The sequence below is a fragment of the Chlorocebus sabaeus genome, chromosome 15 (genome assembly GCF_047675955.1).
Source record: "Chlorocebus sabaeus isolate Y175 chromosome 15, mChlSab1.0.hap1, whole genome shotgun sequence".
Classification (NCBI taxonomy): Eukaryota; Metazoa; Chordata; class Mammalia; order Primates; family Cercopithecidae; genus Chlorocebus; species Chlorocebus sabaeus.
The window spans coordinates 52,591,031-52,607,610 of NC_132918.1; the positions used below are offsets into that span (position 1 = coordinate 52,591,031).

General features: G+C 49.8%; 1 protein-coding gene across 7 annotated transcripts in view; it reads right to left on the bottom strand.

Annotated features, from left to right (window-relative positions):
• Positions 1-14,516, bottom strand: part of ESYT3 (extended synaptotagmin 3) — a 44,318-nt gene extending 29,802 nt beyond the window's left edge. For 2 of the 7 annotated variants that reach the window (XM_073023566.1, XM_073023567.1), the window contains exon 1: positions 12,640-14,516. In XM_073023566.1, the coding sequence (XP_072879667.1) occupies positions 12,640-12,948 (309 nt within the window). In that variant the 5' untranslated portion in view covers positions 12,949-14,516. The remainder of the gene's footprint in view (positions 1-12,639) is intronic. The other 5 variants (XM_008008967.3, XM_038002806.2, XM_038002805.2 and 2 more) reach the window with 3 other exon arrangements.
• Positions 14,517-16,580: the final 2,064 nt, after the last annotated feature.

Here is a 16,580-nt window from a genome sequence, read left to right on the forward strand (position 1 = left end):
GCTCTTTTTCTATTCCCATTATGACTTCCTCTTAATGAGTTTTTAAAATAGTAATGTTTTAAAATATCTACACATGTGACATTTCAATAGATACCTATTTTTGTTGTTTTCTAATAATAATTTTATTTCTTTGTGGCCTGAACAGTCTGTAGGACTGTCAATTCACTGGAATATGTTGATAATTCCTTGTGGCCTAGTACATGATTAATTTCCCTGACTATTCCATGTATAATCAGGTTATTAATCATGTCCTTCTAATATGCCTTATCCTTGCTTAGTCTTTGCCTGCTTCATTTATCATTTTCAGAAAGGGATGTATTAAAAGTTTCCAAGCCCAACTGCTGATTTATCTACTTCCTCATGTCGGTTGTTGATTCATATTTCAAGTTTATATTATATAATACATATATGTCTGTGATTATCATCATTATTCAGACAAGGTCTCACTGTGTCAGTCAGGCAAGAGTGCAGTGGTGTGATTTTGGCCTACTGCAGCCTTGACCTCCCAGGCTTAAGCAATCCTCCCACCTTAGCCTCCCGAGTAGCTAGGACTAAGAGCATGCACCACCACGCCTGGCTAATTTTTTTTTTTTTTTTTTTGGTAGAGACGGGGTTAGGTCATGTTACACAGGCTGGTCTCAAACTCCTGGGTTCAAGCTATCTGCCTGCCTTGGCCTCCCGAGTAGCTGAGACTATAGGTACATGCCACCATGTCTAGCTAATTTTCTAAATTTTCTGTAGAGATGGCACTTTGCCATGTTGCCCATGCTGGTTATCAACTCCTGGGCTCAAGCCATCCACCCACCTCAGCCTCTCAAACTGTTGGGATTACAGGTGTGAGCCAACATGCCCAGGTATATAATTACTGTCCTTTACAAGCATATAACAACCTTCTTTGCTTTGAATTCTATTTTGTCTAATATGACAATTGCTACCTCAGCTTTCTTTTGTTTCAGACTTGGCCAGTTGCGTATTTTCCATCCTATTTTCAACCTTTTTGAGTTCATGTCATCTCATGTCATTTAATACTCACCTAATCCCTTGTTTGCCCCATTTTACAGATAAAGAAACTAAAGTTCAGAGAGGTTACATGACATAATTTCCAGTAGTGGTGTGCTAGAACGGAGACCCAAGCCTGGGTCTGTCTGACCACAGAGTCTGTGCTTTTCCACTCCAACCACTCACTCCTCCTAAGAAAACCTCACACAGCATCACATAAGGTTTTATAGAAACCTCTTTTATAAAGTGTGGGATTTAGCAGGCGACTGCCCTTATGGGGCTTCAACCCTGATTGGCGGAGGCCACGCCTTATGACTTACAAAGGGCATTCCATAAACACTTGGCATTTGATGCTCCCAACACTCTGTAAAGTGAACAGAAAATATATCATTATTCCCATTTTACAAATGAGGAGAGGCTCGGAGACTAGTTAGTACTTGCCAAGATTACTCATGTGATCAGAACCCAGCTCTCACCTGCATATGATTGGAGCCCAAGCTTCAAATATTCTTCTTATCCACTTCCTCTCCCCATCTTCCACCTGAAATGTCAGCATTTGAAGTCCATTCCTTAGTGTTTTTCTAACCTACTCCTTGTGTGTTTGAAATTCCACCTCCGTAAGTCTCAGCTTTCTCATCTGCGAGATGGGTACAATATTGCCAACTTCACAGTTCCTGAGAAGACTAAATGCATGGATGATGCTTGCTATCTTTCCTGGCTCAGAATAAGCATTCTGGAAGTGGTAACTCTTGCTGGAAGTTGTACAGACCCGGGAGGCGCGGGCATTCTGACCCCTTTGACCTCAAGTACATGCAAGAACAAGGTCACTTGAGCTATGTGTCCAGTTCTGACTCACCCAGAGCCCAGCAAATTCTCTGATGAGTTTCCTAATGCCTCTGGCCACCACTGCAAGGGGAGAACAGAATGAGAAGGATTTACAACACAGTGCAAGTGGTGAAGATGGAAGGAGGAACACTGTTGGTGTTTCCCTGGCCTCGCTGATTGGCCCAGGGATCTGTGGCTCAGAGAAAGACAGCCACAGAGAGCTGGGCCCAGTGCCTCTCAGGCACCCGTGTGAAACTCTGCCCAGTGGGGGCACTGCATAGTGAAGCTTGGCAAACGCACCCAATCTGAGCCTCTGCCTTGTGTCTTTCCTCACTAGGGAAACAAAGAGAGGGCTGAAAAATAAGATGGGTGGCTCACACTGAACTGAGCCCTAAAATCACTGAGCTTTTGTTGCAGTTCCCCATGAGGCTGGGAGTCTCTGGGACCAGCTAGTGGGGAGTCACCTGTACCACCTGGCAGTGCAAAGAGCTCTGCAGCAATTCTCAGACTTCTGTGTTCAACAGTCCCACCTGGAGAGCTCGCTCCAGTCCAGCTGCTCGGTCAGGGCCCACAGAGATTTTGATTCCAGAGGACTGGGGCAGGGCCTGGAAACCTGCGTCTTTAACAAGCTCCTGGTGGTTCTGATCTTAGTGGCGGGTGTGGAAGAATGAGTGGCCAGGGCTCCCCAGGCTGGAGGGCTTACTCCGGCCCTGGAAGAAGGTGGCTGGTCTGCCTCCGGGGGTTCCTAACTAAGCTCGAAAGTCACAGCCTGGGTTTCCAGCTGTCACTCCTAGGAGAACACTGCTGTGTCACCAAATGCTTACCAGCAGCCTACAGACCTCAACTCCTTCATAAAGGGAATTCTTCCACAAACAGCAAGGGGAGGCCAGAGCCAAAAGGCAAAAAACAGAATATTATGATTTCCCTGGCTTTGGGCCTGCTCTGCCCTCTAAAAGGTGAGCCACCCCCACCTCATACTTGCTCTCTGTAGCCAGGCAGGAGGAAGAGAAGGAAGTGCGCCCAGGGACTTAGAGCACAGGGTTTTGGTCTTAACTCCCTTCAGCCTCAGGCTTCTTGCTGATTAATAAGTGGGGCCGTTAATTCCTGTTCTTCCCAGATCCACAGTCAAGCAAAACAGTGGACATAAATCTACTTCTAAATGGTTTGGTGTTAGAGACAAATCCAGCGCTCCAGCAAGCTTCATCTCCATAAAACTTGTACACTATCCTCACTGACGTATTACAGGTGAGAACATCTCCCCAAAGCAGGCCTGGAAAATTCCAAAGATGCCCAGACGCGTGGTCAAATCACCAGGATGTCGGACGTCCACTGTCCTCCCTGCACTACCTGTCAGAGAAGTTTAAATAGTTCACAAGCCTCCACCCTCCCCATCTGAGGCCTCCCTAAACTAACATACCTCTTGATGCTGTTAGTGTACTTGAGCCGAAGCATTCCAGGCAAAATGAGCTAATATTTTAATGACGTTGTTTTTAGGCATTGTCAAGGGAGTGATGGTGAAGAGAATTTAGAGAGAAGAAGGTAAAGCAAATTCAAGTCTAACTAGAATTCCATGCTAGACAGGCCACCAAAGAGGCCCCCATTAATACTCCATCTTTAGGTGGTGATGTCTGTGCATTATTTCTTAACCCACTTAGGAAAAATGATTCCACAGAAGTGAGGAAATGGAGTCAGAATGACAGCTGCCTCCTATCGGAGCCAAGGGTTTTGGTGGGGTCCACACAGATGGGTCTGGGCCTGGGGTGGGAGGCCTTGACAAGAGCTTGGGCCACCAGACCCTCTTGGGAGGCAGAGGGACTAAGGAGCCTCACTTAAAGGGCCTCCCTGTCATTCAGTGAATTCTGCCAGCTCCCTTGCACGGGGTGGCGGCTCGCCCACGGAGCAGCCATGTAGTCACACAGAGAGATGCACAAACACAGATATGTGGACACACAGGCAGACACACACACACAACTACACAGACACATCCGCAGACTCACATGTGCAAAGACACACACTGATTCCTAAAAAAAGCCTCATGGCTCTTCCCTACTCCAAAGGACATTCTTACAGACAATACACCCCTGCCAACTAGCTGCTCGGAGGAGAGGAGACCCACTCATTCTGAGTGTCCTACAGAGATGTCCTACAAAAGGAGTGGCCATTGGACTTCAGATTGGCTCCTGTCTTCCCAAGATCGGCTGCTGCTCTGTGGCCGCCTGTTCAGTTGTTCCTGCTTTCACAAGCAAAGTGGTCCTTCGATTTTGCTTTTCTCCTGATGCACAGCCTTTGTCCTTTTTTCCCTCTGTTCTTGGAGGACAAATACTTAACCGTTAAAACTACTTTTAAATCTTCCAACTCTTCTGCTTTAAATTACCCAGCTTAAGTACTTTGAGGGAAACAGTTGCTTTGCCAACTTGAAAATCTGTCTGGCACTGTTCTGTAATCCACAGCTCCTTAACACATGCAGCCAGCAAACTGGCCTAAATCAGCTGAATCCAGCAGAACTGAGCAGATGAAATCCACTAGTCACAGGAATGAGAACACTGACACTGAACACGGGCACTCTTTGCTAAGGAAGAAGGGCTCATAGCAGAGGGGGGTGGCCCTGAGCTGTCCACAGAGTAGTTTTTTAAAGAGGACCTAAGCGATGATAGTAAGCTCAGAGAGTTCAATGATCCAGTTACAGGGCTGGTAATTCCTAGAAGTTAAAAAAACTTATCCTCTTGCTTATTAAACTAGCACAGGCCCCAAAAGATAATATTCAATGGTGATAAGACCACAGTGAATGGGCAAAAGTGTCTTTAAAAATCTTCATAAACTTCTAGGAATCCATACTAATTAAATTGAGAAGTGTGGACTAAGATTTACACAGCAGGCATTCACCGTAGCATTCATTCAGCAGATTTCTATTGAGTCCTTACCATGAACTGAGCATTGAGCTAGCAGCTGAAGCTACAGATATGTACAAGACATATGCCTTATCTTAAAAGAACTTTCAGCCTGGAGGAAAAGTTAGCCATAAAAATAGGTAGGTTACGAATCAGTCTGGTAAGCAGAGTGACAGACACATGCTCGGAGCTCTTAAGAGCCCAAGGAGAAGAGTCCTGGGGGTGGGGACTGAGTTTGGACTTGAAGGATGAGTCACAGAATCTAGATGCACAAATCAGAGGGAGAAACTGCAGACAGACAGAGGAACCACCACCCACCTCCGCTAGCCATGTGACCAGGAAAGCTTCGAAGTAACCAATGTAATCAAGGTTGGAGAAACAATTACACAGCTTGTGGTATATTCACATGAAGGATATGATCGTCCTTAGAAGTGTTTTTGGAGAATGTTGGTAATATCATGTTAAGAACATGAAAAAATAAGAAAAGAAAAAGGTACAAGTTTTTAAGAAACTGTTTTCATATATTTTCTATATAAAGGAAGTACACCTAAACATACTGTATCTCTGGGTGGAGGGATTGTAAAATGCCTAATTTTTTTTTTTTTTTTTTTTTTTTTTTTTTTGAGACGGGGTCTAGCTCTGTCTCCCAGGCTGAAGTGCAGTGGCGTGATCTCGGCTCACTGCAAGCTCCGCCTCCCAGGTTCACACCATTCTCCTGCCTCAGCCTCACAAGTAGCTGGGACTATAGACGCCCGCCACCACGCCTGGCTAATTTTTTTATATTTTTAGTAGAGACGGGTTTTCACCATGTTAGCCAGGATGGTCTAGATCTCCTGACCTCGTGATCTGCCCGCCTCGGCCTCCCAAAGTGCTGGGACTACAGGCGTGAGCCACCGTGCCTGGCCGCTTATCCTAATTTTAACTTTTATGCCATTTCCAAATATTCTCCAATAAGAATGTTTACTTTCATGACCAGAAAAAAATACATTTTTAGACAGTTTATAACCAGTTATGTTAAAAAGTGAATACAACATGGGCAAAGGAATAGAGTGGGTGATTCTGGGATCCTGAAACATCCTATAGCCTAGAGAATTTCCTTGGCTTTTTACTCTGAGATTTCCAAGGCTCATGACTCATGACACACTGGCACGGGGCTTCTTGGTCTGCCCCCCGCAGAGATAGGGCTTACGGAACCTGGGCTCTACATCCCTCTGTGGCCTGAGGAAATCAAGTCCTATATCCTTAGCTTGAAATACACAGCACCTTTAAAAAAAAAAAAAAAAAAAAAAGTGCTTTGTCTCTTTAATAATTCTCAATGGGGCAGAAAAACATCTTAAATCCGTCTTCAATATAGAAGGAAAAGGAAATCACTTGCCTCAAGCACATGTGAGCACTTTTGTGCTACAAGCTCTAGGTTCCCAGAGATTTAGAAATCCCTGAACTCTGCCGGGAGGAGTAGGAGGGGCAGGCGAAGGAGCAGGGCAGGCCAGGTCTCGGCTCCGCTCCCTGAGGTAGTTGGGTTGTGGCCCTCCCAGGTCTTCAGGGGGCAGCTCACACCTCCCACAGCCCCCTCCCCAAAGTCACCGGAGACATTCCCACGGAAGTGCCCTCTCTGCCTGCTACCGAGACTCTGGCCAGGACGCAGTGGAAGCGGGTGACCATCTCTCCCCACCTTCCTGCCCACTGCAGAGGGGGCTGCAACACAGGAGAACAGGGCCTGCCCCTACTGGTGGCCCTGATCCTCGTCCACCACGTGACCTCTCAGTTACTCAGGCCCTCAGGCCCTGGCTGAGAAAAGGTTGCCTGGACATTCCTGTCCCAGAAAGATTCAGCCCCTTGTAAGTGAAGCGGTGAGCAGTCTCATGTGAGTTCAGGTACCACACATTGCTGTCCCAGAATCTGCTCACCCCAAGATGCAATAATGAGCTCAGCTGACCTAACCTGTGAAAGACTGTGGGCCGAGTCCCCAACTCCCTACCACAGCCAGCAATACCATAGTGCCTCTTCCTCCAAGAAGGCTTCCTGGGCCACTTCCAGCCCAGGATACTGCCCCTCCCCCATGCTTTCTCGGAGCCTCAGACTTGGAGTCACCTCAGAGGACTGATCATGCTCCATCAGAAGAGGCTGCCCTCGCACGTCTGAATCTCCATCTAGCTCATGGGTTCCTCAAAGGCAGGGCCGTGTGTCACTCATGCTGCCCCACCTGCAGCTCTGTGCCTGACACACGGCAAGTTCTCAGTAAATGCTTGCTGAGTGAGTACAGGAATGAACACATGGATGCCTAGGATCCCTCTGTTGGGCTTGGAGGAAAGAAGGCCCATACTCTGTCACTCCTATTGCCCAATCCTGGCCCAGGAACCATCATTAAGACATGGGGCAGAAACCCCAAAGGCATGACTAAAATCCATCTGCCTCTTCCTTCCTGACGACAGGCCTGATTCCAAGTCATCTGAATAATTTCACAGGGCTTCAGGGACCTCAAAGGTAAGAAGTCTCCCTAATTCCAAGCAGCGCCCAATCAGTCCTGATGTTTAAAATCAGGTTCCGTGGCCCTGACTCCAAGCATCAGGCCTTGTGATCTAATCTAAGAGTGCCCAGGCTAGCTCAGAGCTGTCACTGCATTTACTTCCTCTAATGAACTGAAGTATCTCAGGACAGACCCTGAGAGCCTGGGTCCTGGAACGACTGCTGCTCCAGCCACAGAAAGAGTGTCAAGCTCTCAGCACTAGGTAAGCAAAGCACTCAGCCCTTGGCTGTCTGCCTAAGTGGCTGGCAGGGAAGCTTGGAAGGGGTAATCCCAGGGACACGGCTCTGTGCCTCGGAATGCCCATCGCTTTGTGTGAAATGCTCACCTTTTTCCTCTGGTGCTTGCTTCTGCCCGCAGCCCCAGAGCGCACCCAGTTAGATGGGGACAGGCATGAAAGGCAGCAAGTGGGGTCCTGTGGGGTATGTGTCGCCAGAGAAAAGCTGACTCGGGACTGGTTAATGATGGCAGACCCTACAGCTATGAAGACTCTATAGAACATCTCCTAAAATGTCATGAGTTTCAGAGAAATCAGAGGCCCGAGAGAACAAGGGGCTTCTCAAGATCCCTCCATGAATGACCCCAATGACTGCCACCACTTCACATCGCAACCACCTCACCAGCAGACACACACGAGTTAACTGCCCCTCACAAAGCTGCCAACTGATGTAACTGATTGCTACCAGCTGAAAGGACAGCCAGCCTGGCTAGAAACCGCAGATAGACAAAATGCCACGTTTTCTCACAGCTCTTTCTCCCCTCTACACTGCCTCAGGCTATTTTCCTACTACCAGCTCTCATTTCCCCAACCTAGAGTGAGGTGAGGATTTCGAACTTCCTTCCTCAGGGGGGCCCAGTCATGGCAGGGGCAAATCAATATCTGATAAGCAACCCGATCATCCAGTTGAAGCACTGATCAATGGCTGAATAGCTGGAAATTTACGGGTCAGTGAAGGGCTGATTCATGCACAAATCCAAGAGTGAAGGCTGCAGAGCTCCACACAGAGGCCCCTACCAGGGGAGGTGGGCAGGGAAGCAAAGCAGCAAAGGTCACCCCGAGAAGGGTCTCAGGAGCCCGGAGCATGAAGGACGGGCTCTGAAGATCAGAAGGCAGCTCTCGCGTGAGCAGCACAGCTGGGACTCCGAGAACCCACAGGAGCAGGCTCCGCGAAGAGCCAGGTTGCAGGGGGTTCCACACAAGTGCTCTGCGTGTCCCTTCCGCTCTCTCCACCCCTTGACAGTCATCCAGATGCTGGAAAGACGAGCTTGCCACTGGGACACTTGGGCATTCATTTCATATTAGGAAAAGGTAGTTAGGAAGCCCGGGAATTGGAGGAACATAAAAGGACAGCCCCCACTGGGCATTTGCTTGTGTCTGGCTCTGTGCAAGCAGCTTTTCAAACAGTCGACTCACCATAACCATGTGTGGCAAGAAAGCTTTTGTGACTTGCCAAGGCCTACAATTAAATGAGTAATATTAAGGGCTCCGTACTTGTCACTGTGCTATACACAGTCCCTACCCGACAAGGACAGCGGACTGAGGAGGCTCTTAATTCCTTCAAAAGTACACATAAACACTGTCAGAGGAGCATCCCCATGTAAACATGCAGCCTCTTGAACCCTCTGTTCAAGGGTGAGCTGCGGGGGCCACCCTGCCTTCTTCCCCACGTGGTCAGGCCACATTCACAAGACAAAGGGGATCCACAGGTTCTTCCTTCACTGCCTCTTCCAGTAAAGCGAATTCTTCCTTCCAGCTATATCTCCCATGGCTGGAGACCTGGAGGAGCAGCAGGACTATCTGAAGTTTGACTAGAAATCAGACATCAGGACCAAAATGACTGTGAAAGACCATCCAATACAACTTCCTTTTACAGGTGGGGAAACAGGTTCAGCCAGGGAAAGCAATTTCTATGATCACCTGGAGGCAGCATCTTGGAGCAAAATGTTGAGGAGTCTAAGACCAGGCAGGAAAGCCATGCACGACAGAGGACTGGCTGACAACGGCTGCCTTGGATGGCAGTGGGGAGGGATGGCATCCCCGCCTCAGCTCAGCCAGGCCTTAGCCTCCACCCCTTCACAGGGAGTTGGTGCACATTAGAAAAAGGTGCCCCTTCTAGGCAGCGTACAGCTTGACAAGCAGCAGGTGGGCCGGATATCCATCCCTCCCCATTGGGGGCTAGAGTACAGGGCCAGCTCACACAACATGCAACACAGGCCTGAGCGTGGTGCCCTTGAGTTATTCAACTTTTCTTCAGTCCAACTATTGATTTGCCATCTGTTAACCTGTAGAAATATTTCTTGATACCAAAGGAGGTCATAAGCCATCATCCTCTCTTTCAGGCAGAGAAATCAGTTCTCAAGAGGCAAGGTATGCTAAAAGGTCACCATGTGATGATGAAGAGATCCATTCATCCATGCCCAAAATCTTGTGCAAGGGGTCGTACTGCCCCCACCATGCCCAGAGCACCGTCTCTCTTTGCCTTCACAGTTTGTGTTCCTAAAAAGGCAGAGATAAGAATATTCAACCGGGTAGACTCCAGGTTTTCCACATCATCCCTGGGCGTGGAAACCTTCATGAGGTGGGTGAAAAGCTCACACCTGCATCTATTTGTATCTTCTTCACAGGTGTTCATACAGGCAACCAACTTCCCCAGAACTGTTTCTCATCCTGGAATCCCAATCACAGTAATGGTCAACCAGCTCCCTAAACCAGAAAGTGCCCTGGAAGACCCCTGCATCCTCCTGCACCCCCACTCTAGAGGCCACCACACATATAAAGCCCCACTCCCAAGCATCTCCCTCCCTCCTCCCTCACTATTACCGTCTTGGCTGAAATCACTTTCCCAACTGGCCTGTCTCCTCCAGCCTCCCTTGTCCCACCATGCTGCTTTCTGAGCATCCAAGGGTCCTTCCAGCCTTCAGAACAGGGCCAGCCTCCATCAAGTCTGCCTAAACTTGACCCTGTCCATCAACCCCTACCACACACTTCAGCCAGGCCCAGCACATAGTGCTCCCTCATGCAGTGGCCATGTCACATCTCCATGCTGTGCTCACTGCCTCCCTGGGCCAGAATGCCCTGTGCCGCACCAGTGGCTCAATCCAACAGGTTATCCAGGCCCTTGTCCTCCAACCTAGCCAGACAAGTCAGCCAAGTGACTTGTCTGTCAGCCAGGTGCCGAATGCAGGCAGAGGCCAGCCTTTCCCAGGTCCTTGTCAAGGAGAAAGGGGGCTGTGATTCGGGGACAATATGCTATGGAAACCTGGTAGGGTGTCCTTCATACCAGGCCTTCTACCTGACTAGACCCTGTTCCGACTCCTGGCTCCAATTCCCCTCGATGGCAATGACCTGTTATGCATCTGTTCCCCACCTGAGACTGCCCTCTTGGTAGGAGAGAGAGCATCACCTTCCTGTGAGTGTCCCTCTACCCAGCTGGGTCAAGCCTGGGATATGGGTTGCAGGGTGAAAACCCAGGAGGTGTCTTCAGGAGTTCAGGCTGAGTTCCCTGTTGGCTAGGTCCATGTTGCTCCTGGGGTCCGTATCCCCAACAGAGGCCAGAATTGTCTCTGTGGTGTATGTGGGGGAGAGGCAGGGAGGGTGTCAATGCCCCTACATGATCTGATTTTTGACCCAATTTCAGAAATAGAAATACTGCCTTTACATATGACTAAGTGCCTAGAGGCTTCCCAGATACAGAAGGGGAGATAAGAAGGGGTGTTACTTGGTGAAGACTCACAGGCCCACCCTCATGGCCTAAGGCCACCAAGGGGGACAAAACAGAAATCTGACAGGTGGCCTGGACTCCCTCAACAGTGAGCAAGGGGTGTGGACAGGTCGAGCCTGCTTGCTGGGTCCACACCTTTCAGAATCACAAGCCCCACAGAACCATCAGGATGACCAAAGTCTGTGGGAGTCAGGCCCCATGCACTACCCCTATGGCTACTACCATCGAAAAGTGTGCACCCTTATCAGGAAGAGTCTTTGGCCCCTCATCCCCCATATATGTAAGCTATTTACAAAGCTTTACCATCAAATCGTACATTAAATATTAAGTGTTATGAAGTGTATGCCCACTTTCAAGTGCTAATTCTCAGTCCCTCAGAATGTGATTCTATTTGCAGGTGGGGTTTTTAAAGAGGTAATTAAGTTAAAATGAGTTCATCAGGGTGAGCCTTAATCCAGTATGACTGATGTCCTTCTAAGAAGAGATTAGGATACAGAAAAGACGGTGTGAAGAAGCAGGAAGACAGCCAGCTGCGGGCCAGCTGCACTTTGATCTTGGGTTTCGAGGCTCTAGAAATGAAAGGAAAAAAGTGTCTGCCCTTTAAGCCATGCAGCCTGTGGTACTCAGTTATGGCAGACTGATACAATAAGACTTCACTGCTCTTATAAGATAAACTAAATGGGCCTTATATTTTTTCACACACCCCACTTTGGAGACTACTGTCAGGAGGAACCTATGGCCCTGCTGGACTTTATAGGCCACAGGCTAGAGACAATGAGGGGTCTGGCGGCCTCCCCCGTGGGCCTGAGAGTATCTGGAAGACATCTAAGAACGCAGAGCTGCCAGCACCGGAGGAACCGTAAGGGTTTTGCGCAGACCAACCCTTGGATGGAACACCCCTCTTGCCAGTGTTTCCCAAGCTCATCTAATCATAAGAATCACCCAGGATAACTCTGTGTCACCCTGGGAGTTATTCGATGGGGCGCAGAACTTGGGTTTTGTTAGGTAAGCCAGCACCAGAAGCGTTTGAGGAATCCTAGTGCCGCCCATGCCACCCCAGGAGATGGGTTTGTCGGGGCAGTATGAGTGCGCCGGCATCCCTATCTGGCGGAGGGAGGGAGGGAAGGAGGCCCGGGGCCGGCGCCGTCGGTCTCCCAGGCGTACCCGCCACTCCACCTCCAGCCCCGCGGAGCCCTCCCCCTCCTGCAGTCCCGGCCTCTGCGAAAGCAACTGGGCCCGCCGTTTCTGTCACTGCGGTATTTGCCCATCTACGTTTGGCGTCCGGCCTTGGTTCTCTGAATCAACAGGCGGGTGGAAGAAATGCCTTCTGATTCCAACGCGAGTTAAGTGTGCGAAGTCCCAGACGCCCTTGTTTTTCTCCTGGGTGTGGCCTGCCCGTGACTCTTCTCTCGGGCTCTGGGGCCTTAACTGAAACCCCGGTTCTCCGCTCCCACCGCAGTCGGACCAGAGGTGGAGGTGAGGGTGCTGCGCGCCGCGGGAGGGGACGGCTACCGCCCCCAGGGTCTGTGCGCCGGCAGCGGTGGGGAACGGGGTGTGCGGGTCACCGTGGTCCCGGGAGCCCTCCCTCGGGTTTGCGCGCACCAGCGCCCCACTGACCGCAAGTTCCTCCGAACGTCGAAAGGCATCTCCCCACCTCAGACCCCCGCCCCGTTCAGCTCACCCAGGCTGGCAGGTGCTGGCCTCGCAGCTCGCGGCTGATGAACTCGCGTTCATTGTCAAGGAATTCGAAGGCGGCGGCCAGGCGCCCGAGCTTCCCGCGGCGGTTCCTGCGCCACCACATCCACAGCAGGGCGCCGAGCAGCAACCAGGTTATGCTGAGCCCCAGGTAGCCAGCTAGGTAGACAGGCCCCAGGTAGAAAAGGACGCGCACCACGAAGGTACAGAGCTCGGGCAGCAGCTGGCTGGACAGGCGCAGCTCGGGGCCCGGCGCGCGCTGGCCTCCCGGGACGCCGGGCTCTTCTGCTCGCATCTCGTCGCAGCCGTCTTGCCCTTCCCGAGAGCTTCACCCGAGCTTAGGTCCGCATGCCCCGACGCCCAGGCGCATCTGTCTCCCAAGCGCGAGGACCAGGACGCCGCGCCCCCTTGCCCTGCTGGGACTCTCAGCGCTCCGAGTTCAGGGTTCTCTACTGCGCACTGGAGCGCGGCGCCTGGAAATGCACCGAGCCGCGCCGCGCCGCGCCGCCCCAGCGCTCTGCTCCAGTGAGCCCGCAGCTCCGGAAGTCTCCGCCCTAGTGGGGCGGACCGCTCGCCCGGCTCCTGCTGGCTCTAAAGAGCAACCAGCCGGTAAGCTCAGCCTCCGACCCCAGCACGTGGCGCAGGCGTCACCCGGAGGTGCGCACTCGCTAGTCTGGGTGGACCAAGTGCTGCCCTAGGTGGTTGATGACTCACCGAGGCCTGTGTACAAACTGGCTTAGCATGGATAAACATCACCTAAAACCTGTTTCCTACACGCAGTCTATAATACACAGTATAGTCTGGATTCAGCTGGCATTCGAGGCCCTCCCTGGACAGGCTCAGCCAAGCCTCCTCAGCCTCAGGTCCTGTGTCCCCGCCCTCCAACTGGATCCTAGAGCCTGCAACGCTGCCAGCTCTTCTGGCATCTGTAAAGCTTAGACCTAGCCCCCAGCCTCATCGAGCCTAGCTCAGGGCCCCTCCTGCGCGCCACAAAACCCTCTGCCCTGCTCTCCCCACCCTCTCTTATAGGTGTCAGTTTGGATCGTTATTCCCTGCATCATCAGACCGGGAGCTTCCGGGGGCCGGCCTGTCCTGGCCATCTGTGGGGTACCCAGCAAGGGAAAGTGACTGGCGAATAAAAGGAAAGATGAAGAGGAAGCCCCTAGGTGCCTGAGAGTCAATGGTGAAGCCCATGGTTTGTAACCCTTTAATGATCAGAGCAGGTGGATCTCCGAATCTCTTAAGTTCGGATAGTAAATCGTCTTGTGGATAGTATATATTTCAGGTGGCCAGATGAAAGGGCTCACATCAATTACTGGAATGTGATTTTGGAACTGACAAATGTACCGGAATGATTTGGAATGACTCTATACTCTTTCAACAGGTTTATCAAAAGGCTGGAGCCAATGGATAGCAATCAAAAGATTCTCTTCTCTTTCCTTTTCTCTCTGTCTCTCTCTCCCTCTCCCCCCTACCACCCTCCCTCTCTCGTTCTCATTCTCTCTGACTCTTGCTCTCTCACTCTCTTTTTCTTTCTCTGGCTTTATCCTTCTCTCTTGGATAAAATTACTTACTGCAATGAGTTTTTTCAACAATGGGTGAGTTCCTGGTGGTCAGAATACCTGGACTCTTCTCTATTGTTCTTGACTTTCTAGGACTCAGCCAAAACAGAGGCTGAAAGTCCCCCAACTTAACATTCTGTTACACTGGCATCTCCCAGTGTAGCCTAGGAAATCAACGGAAGAAATGCTGCTCACTGGAGTTCCTTCTTGAGAGTTGCATGTACACAGTCCTATTAAAGGCTCTGAGAAGTCCTTCAGACAAAAAGCTATTAAATTCTATTTAACCCAGTGTTTCCCAGATTATTTGACCACAGAATTCTTTCCTCAAAATATTTTTCTACTGGTTAACCCAGGTCTGCTGAAGCAAAAGACAGTGTACGATAGGGATACTGGGAATTCTCCTGGAAGCTGAGGCAGAGTGTGGCTGGCTGTCAGGATGGACGGACCAGGAAGCTAACTGCCAGAACTGCACTCCTCATCCTTGTGTCCCTCCCTGTTGACCTGCCTGTCTGACTGAAGTGCAGAACACAGCACTTTCCCCCCAGCATCCAGAGATGGAGGACACAGTCTCACCAATCCAGAGAGACTGCCTTGACCTTTACCCTGTCCCAATTCCAAATCCCTTGGAGACAGGATCCAACTGAATCTATCATCCCCTTCATCCTTGACACACAGCAGGTCCACACCTCAACCTGGGTTACTTTGGGAGGGGGTGTGGAAGGTAGTGAGTTTGTGGGGAGTTTACTAGAGAAATGAAGATTGTTGGTTTGTGAACTGGATGGACACCCACTGAGACAGATGCCCAGTCTGAGACCTGTGGGACATTGCCATCCCCAGCTGCATTGCCCTTCTGTTCCTTGAACACATCAAGTTCATTTATGCTGCAAGGCCTTTCTACTTGCTGTTCCCTCTGCCTGGAATGTTCCTCTTCTAAAACTTCTCCAAAGTACGTTAGGGTGATGGGATTATGATTTCACCCTCCCTTTTAAAATTTATTTTGTTTATTTTTTATTTTATTTTATTTTATTTATTTTTTGAGATGGAATCTCGCTCTGGTGCCTAGTCTGGAGTGCAGCGATGCAGTCTCAGTTCATCGCAACCTCTGCCTCCCAGATTCAAGCGAATCTTCTGCCTTAGCCTCCCGAGTAGCTAGGATTACAGACACCTGCCACCATGCCCAGATAATTTCTGTATTTTTAGTAGAGATGGGGTTTCGCCATGTTGGCCAGGCTGGTCTCAAATTCCTGACCTCAGTCCACCCACCTCAGCCGCCCAAAGTGCTGAGATTACAGGTGTGAGCTACCGTGCCTGCCCCCCATTTTTAAAACCTTATTTATGTCATTAAATTACTCTCACAAATTAAATATAATAGAACATTGAGAATATGGCATTGAAAACTCTATATCCTACCTGGGAAGGAATCTATGCCTGAACATTGGAGCCTTTATTTCCCTTGATCTGGACATCTAGTGATTACCACCAGCAAAAAAAAAAAAAAAAAAAAATGTCATGGGTGGTTTGATCACAGCAAAACCTGGGGAGAATAATGCCTTCCAGAGTCTTTACCTGAACACATTAGAGGGTGCATCCTATTACATACCAACCATTCAAAGAACAGTAGCTCAAATAAATGTAAGTTGGTCACTAGTGTGGACTGAATTGTGTCTATGTTGAAGTCCTAACCCTTGGCACCTGTGAATGTAATCTTATTTCAAATAGAGTCTCTGCAGATGTAACCAACTTAACATGAGATCATACTCAATTAGGGTGGGCCGTAAATCCAATGACTGGTGTCCTTATAAGAAAAGAGAGATTCGGAGATAGGGACACAGAGGACACACAGGAAGGGAAGGCCATGTGAAGACACACACAGAAACCAGAGTGGTACAGTTACAGGGGAGGAATGCCAAGGATTGCTGGCACCCACCAGGAGCTGGACAGAAACAAGGAAGGATTTTTCCCTGGAGCCTTGGGAGAGAGCTCAGCCCTGCTGGCCTCCAGAACTGTGAGAGAATAAATTCCTGTTGTTTTAAACCCTCCAGTTTGTGGCACTTCGTTACTGCAGCCCTAGGAAATGAATACAGCCTTCTACTGAGTGCCAGGCACTGTTCCAGGCATAAGAGATTCAGGGTGAACAGAACCGACAGGCTCACTGCTCTCAGGCAGCTGACATTCTAGTGCAGGAAGACAGACACCAACATTTAAACCAAGTACAAGAAAACAGCAGGTAAGGAAAGGTGCTCTGCAGATAGTGCAGTGAGTGGGCTCAGAGACAGTGGCTGGCGTAGCGGGGAGGGCTGTTTTAGCCAGGTTGAGACCTAAATTAAAAAGAAGACTGAAAATGTACATACAATTTTATTATTAT